Source organism: Anopheles moucheti, chromosome 3 (assembly GCF_943734755.1).
Source record: "Anopheles moucheti chromosome 3, idAnoMoucSN_F20_07, whole genome shotgun sequence".
In the NCBI taxonomy this organism is placed as follows: domain Eukaryota; kingdom Metazoa; phylum Arthropoda; class Insecta; order Diptera; family Culicidae; genus Anopheles; species Anopheles moucheti.
In genome coordinates this window covers 51602787-51608786 of record NC_069141.1, presented here as the reverse complement: position 1 = coordinate 51608786, position 6000 = coordinate 51602787, and the positions used below count along the sequence as shown (strand labels likewise).

The window sequence follows — 6000 nt, the reverse complement described above, 5'->3', positions numbered from 1 at the left end:
TTAGAAGGTTTTGCTCTATTAAATTGAAATATGCAGATATTTCTATTTACCGCATAACATAATATGCAAAAGATGCCATAATTGATCGTATTTTGATGCAAAACGTTATTCACCCAAGCGCTAAATACTAGCATTCAACTTTACATATATTTAGACGCATTGTTTACTTTGATTCCAACGATTTCTGCAATAACTTCCAATCGCTTCTGTATTGGTTTCGTATTCTTGTCTCATAAAAACGAGTTCATGATGCTACTCCGCGATAGAGAAAGTTTTTCAATGAACGTTGAATAGCTCGGAAAACTTCATTCGGTGCGCATTTACCCCTGTACGCCTACAATCACCGGCATTTTTTTGCATTAACATATTCATTCCATTGCTTCCTCAGTTAAGAGAACAAAACTTTAAAGTCTGCTTTTGTCAACTATTTGCCTAGCCTATCCACCGTTGGATCATTTATCAATTAAAATAATAATCAATCAATTCTACATTTAAATAGTAAACTTTATCTTATCAATTACTTGAACAGTTTTCTAACATCTCTCTTTTTATCTCTTTTTTCAGGATGCTGTTTACTTATAGTCTAAAGCTACGCGCAAACGTTCGAGCGATTTATTGGAACAAATTCTAGAAAATTACGATAAACGATACACTTCGTGGCGATGTTGCTCCACCACATTGATATGCAAATTAATATAGGTTTCACTGGAACAACACGCATCATAACGAGAGCAACAGTCCCGGACACAATGAAAAACTAAAACTACAAAGCCCGCACGTCTACCCCTCCGCACCAAGTTCAGATGTGGCGCAAGGAACTGTGGACAAAATACAAACGAAAAATCACACAACGCAGATAACCGAAGCAAGCGTCAAGGGCGTTTAGTTTCGCTGCGATACGGCCGCATTGCATACGGTGCCACCGTTCGTAGCGCATTGGTAACAAATCTGGCAAAGTCAATCATCCGTTTGTGACCTTCATCTCCGCCCTCGGCGAGGTAGCGGCCGCACGGCCCCCGGTCCTGCAACGATGAAGGTGGACAAGGGCGTGTGTACGAATGGCACCTTGGAGGACCTGAACCGGGCCATCCAATTCGAGGCCGTCTTTTCGACGCTCGTCGAAAACAAGATACTGGCAATCAAGCGTGAGTGTGAGCTGAAGAAGCGGCACAAAAAGTCGCGCCTGCTGCGGCGTATCCTATTCGGCCGCAAGGTATCGTCGGGTGGTGCGGGAGGCAGCTGCTGCCATCGGGAGGTTTCCGCTAGCAATAGTAATAGCAGCAACGAGGCTAACGCCGCCGGTGAACCATTGTGTCCGGGTCACAATGGTACGGCAGGAAGCGTGTCCCATCAGCTCCGGGAGGGGCCGGATGCGGGGTGCTACAGTTATGGGGCCTCGGTGCCGGAGGCGAACGCTGGCGTGGAAAACTCCACCATCAGCGATGGCGCCGATGAGGTTATTGTCGAGATCGGTGACCTTTCGTCGCTGGTCGATGCCGATGGGAATGTGGTTGTGACAACAACGAACGTGGAACCCGGGCCATTCGGGGACGCCGGGAATGGTCCGCTGAGTGAGTCGCTAGCAGCCGGTAGCCGGGCCACTGGAGCGTCCCGGACGTCCGGAGCAGAATCGATTTCAACGAAAAGTCCCGAGTCGCTGGAAAACCGTAAAAGCAGTGGCCGCACGTCGGCTACCGGACCGAGGAAGTCCTCGCTGCTGGAGCCGGTTTCGATCGAGATCGAGCCGGAATCGGACCCGCTCAGCGCCCACTACGACCTGGAGGACAGTGCGACGAACGTTTCGATCGAACTGGACGGCGTTAGTGATGTGTCCGATATGCGGCGCAGTATCGCGTCGGAACCGATATCTATCATCAAGAACGCGACCCGGTCGCGGTATGGAATGGGTTCCTATCTTTCCGCGGGCAATGCCGTTGCCAGCCGGCTGCGAGTGCTGGAAGCGAAATCGATCAGCGCCCAGAACAGCCCCATACTGCCACGCCAAAAGCCAGCGGCCGAGGGACGCCACCTGACGTTCAGCACGGCCACCTACCAGCAGACGAAGTCATCGACCAAAGCGAGCGCCATCGACTGTGATACCTCGTTCGTGGTGGATCTCAGCCAGTCGGATCGGGATCAGCAGCAGCAGCAGCAGCAACACAACAACTCCACTGTGATAGTGAAGGACAAGCCGGCCAGCCAGGTGGCTAGCGGCAGCAAGAAGTCAGCACTAGTTCTAGGCGATAATAGCAGTAGTAGTAGCGCTAGTAAGAGAAACAAATTAACGCAACCCCATAGCAGCAATCATTCAGCCAGTGCGGTGTCCATCGGTCGGGCCGCGTCGGCACAGCAACCGCAGCAGCAGCAAGAGGCGCCGTCATCGCCTCCGCTGGGACTCATCGAAAGCTTTAACCAGCTGACGGCATCCAATCTACCTGTGATAGCATCTACCGCACGACATTCACCGCCGGTTAGTGATCTGGTCAAGCTGCAGCAGCACCATCTTACCACCAGTGCTCGCCAGCAGCACCATCGGCCCTCATCGCCGTCGATTCTTCTGTCGGACCCATACGGTCGCGGCGAGCCACATCCGTCGGCCGACGGCCACTCGCCCATCCCTTCCAGGCGAGCCAGCAAAGGATCGGTCCCTACACCCAACGCGGCCGAAGGAATCTCTGCTACGGCGTCGACCGGAGCCTCGCAGCCTTTGTTAGCCGGCGCAGGGCAACCAAATCAGCCACAAACCCAACGTAAGTCGCGTAGCTTCCTTCGACAATCCAGCTGCGACGTTGAGCTGCACTATCGGCCAACCACAACCGGCACTAGGCGATCGAGCGCCAAGGAACACCATCACCATCGTAAGAGCAGCGCGTACGGCCATGGTGACGATTACTCCTCCTACATCATGGGGTACGACATCAACGAGAGTGACGAGGAGAAGCTTAACAAGCGGAAGTACAGTAAGTATGACAGTAAAGTGTGTTCAATGGCAGTGTCACGTGTCTGTGTGTGAGTGTGTGTGTAGTACTCTAACCCCAATTCCTCCAGTACGTTTGTGATAGAAAAAAAGGTCCCAAGTCGAAGTAGCTCAAGTGGAAGTTTGAAAATCCACCGATCAATCATCTAGTAGCCATCATTTTCTTCGCTGGTTTTCCTCTGTCTGCAGCACCATGCTCTTCCAGCAGCACTCCCTTTCACGTTTTGCACGAACGTGTTCGCATCCATCATCACCAACACCACCAACACCACCACCACCACCAGCAAATAAGTCGATGTCACTGGAACGGTCGATGTTCTCAAAGTAACTTTTCCACTCATCCTCCTGTTCTAGAATATTTGAAGCGATGTTCGGACCCGGTCATAGTGTTCCCGTCGACGAGCAGCGGCACTGGGGCGGTGGGGGGCAGTACCGTCGGCGGCAGTGGCCTCCAGCATTGCATCCTCAGCCGTCCTCCGAATCAACCACTGTAAGTATGAGACGGTATGAGAACACTCTGTGCCCCGCAAAACCGATGAAGCACGTAATGGTTTGTCAAATCGAACAGTAACTGGGGCAAACTTTCAGGAAATAAAAGCACTTATACGTGTCACGTGTGCGTGTGTTTGTACGAAGTAGTGCTTCTAGTCTTTATCTGCACCACACAAGTGCTGCACTACACACGGAAGTATTGTAACTCTCAGCCAACACTCCAGTTCCATCTTGCACTTGTTTGATTGATGATATTACACGCGTAGTGTGACCAATATTTTGATATTTGTTTGGTAACCTAACTCTAGATCATTATAAACCTAAAATTGTCAACAATGTAGTAAATCAGGTAGTCTTTAATGCCCTAGAAATCACAGTAATAAATTCATTTGTTACAGTGTACCTCATCCAATTAAATATTCAATCGCTTTAGGCCTTACTTCGCTTTGCTCTTAGTTATAAAAAGTTTTTCTCGACCTTTCTGCCTTTTTTTGTGTTGTTGGATAAAGTTTTTCTTATAAGAAAAGCTTAATTTTAAATTAAATAAATGTCAAAAACAAATCATTTTGCCGTAAAGTCTCGTGCCTTCTAGCAAACATCAAGAATGTTTAATTAGTTCTTCACGTAGAGCTTTATTCGTAGAATTGAAAACAAATTCTAGACTTGACCTTTCAACAATTTGATGCTTTGCATTTTATGTGACATGTTTCGTTTTCCCAGTAAGTGATTTTTTATATGAATTCGCTATTATTTAACTTCTGTTCAAACGTTCTGTTTAAATACGTAATACTAACTAGCCATAGAAAAAAAATGACATGCTTAAATTAACCGATCATTTAATTATCTTAAACATTACATTTGGTATTTTATTAAGTTTTTTTTTCATAAATTTGTTCAATTTCATTGCATTGAAACATTATAAATATTAACAACAAGTACTGTGAAAATATTTTAACAAACTCTTATTAGTATATATTTTGAATTATTGAATATAACATTATAAATAACATGTTTTTATTTTAGTTTAGTTTTTTAGTTTTTTTTCGTAAATTTGTTCAACTCTATTGTATCGAAACATTATAAATATTAAGAATAAGTACTGTGCAAATATTTTAACAAACTCGTATTAGTTAATATTTTTGATTATTGAATATAACATTAAAAATAACATGTTTTCGTTTAATATTAAATCCACTTGGCAAGTATGATAAATTAAATAATTAAGGTAAATAATTATTGAAACAATGCTGCTATAATTAAGATTCATGTACATTCAAATTCTATTACGTTCACTCAATTTAAAGATGTTAACACAGCCACAACTTGTGTCGAAGACATATAGTTTCCTTAATTCCATTCACCGTGTGAGAGCATACATCAGAAGCACAAAGTAATAAATATCTTTAAATCACGCCTCTAAAAGGATTTCTACCACAATCGCTCGACAACGACCACCAAGCATGAGCTGGGAATGTGCTGATTCACGCACTTGGTCGCTAATTACAATCAGAACCAGATTAATTTGTGTACATCCTTTCATTAGGATGAATACGGACTTGTACTTGAGGGAACCTCCGGAAAACCCCCCTTCCCAAGAGCCATCAATAAGATCTCGAGCATGGTTACTCGACAGTAACCTCCAGATTCCGGTCACGGCGCGCTGCCGGCTGGTAACGATTCCACAATCTGTGAACTTCTGCAATTACCTTTTCGGACGAGAACACCTTAGCAATGGTTCGTCCTTTTCGATTGGAATCAAGATGGATGGATTTACTCAGAGTAAGAGTAACCGCGTACGAGCACACATGTGTGTGTGTGTGTGGATCCATACGCATGAGATATTATTATGGTGTTAGCCTCGAAGAAAACCATGTAGCGCGCTGCAAACCGTACAACACCATGTTCTCTTGTTTTTCCCTTCATGTTCCACCCACCAGCAGCGGGTCATGGGTTTTTTTTTGCTGATCGTCTCTCACCGTACCACCTTGTTATCTGTTTCTCTCAATGTTCCTCGCATGTACACACCTGCCTTGTCTGCCTTCCCGCTTGCCGCACACCGACCAAAACCCATCAAACGCATCTGTCCCGCAACCGGCACAACGTAGTCAATTCCCCTACGACGAAGACTTCATGTACGATGTTTCACTGCAAATTGAATCCGAACGTCACGGGGAGCTGGATTCAATAGTGCCTGAGCATAGGAGGAAGCATAAACACAGGTAAGAATTGGCTACGGGATAACGAGCAAGCATAAAGTGCCTCGGTACCGGTACCGGTTACCTGGACCTCAGCGTCCGGAATGGATGTGGTGACTGTTGGCCTATTACGACACGGCGGCCCTGCCTCAAGAAGGCCACTTCGGATCGATACGAGACGAAGGATCAGGCGGAGGGGAGGCGAGCTGGAGTCTGGGTGTGGTTGAAGACCTACCCTTCACGGTGCTCGACTCAAGAGACCGAATCTCGGGTCGTGTTGGCAAACAAGGACTCCCCGGTGACTCGGCTCGGCCAAGCAGCACGCCCTGGCGGCGG

The 6000-nt window shown here is 46.6% G+C and overlaps 1 protein-coding gene across 1 annotated transcript in view; it reads left to right on the top strand.

The window, feature by feature from the left end:
* Positions 1-1030: 1030 nt before the first annotated feature.
* Positions 1031-6000, top strand: part of LOC128302253 (uncharacterized) — a 63997-nt gene continuing 59027 nt past the window's right edge. The window contains exons 1-3 of the mRNA XM_053039035.1: positions 1031-2960; positions 3332-3467; positions 5575-5688. Coding sequence (XP_052894995.1) covers positions 1031-2960; positions 3332-3467; positions 5575-5688 — 2180 coding nt within the window. The remainder of the gene's footprint in view (positions 2961-3331; positions 3468-5574; positions 5689-6000) is intronic.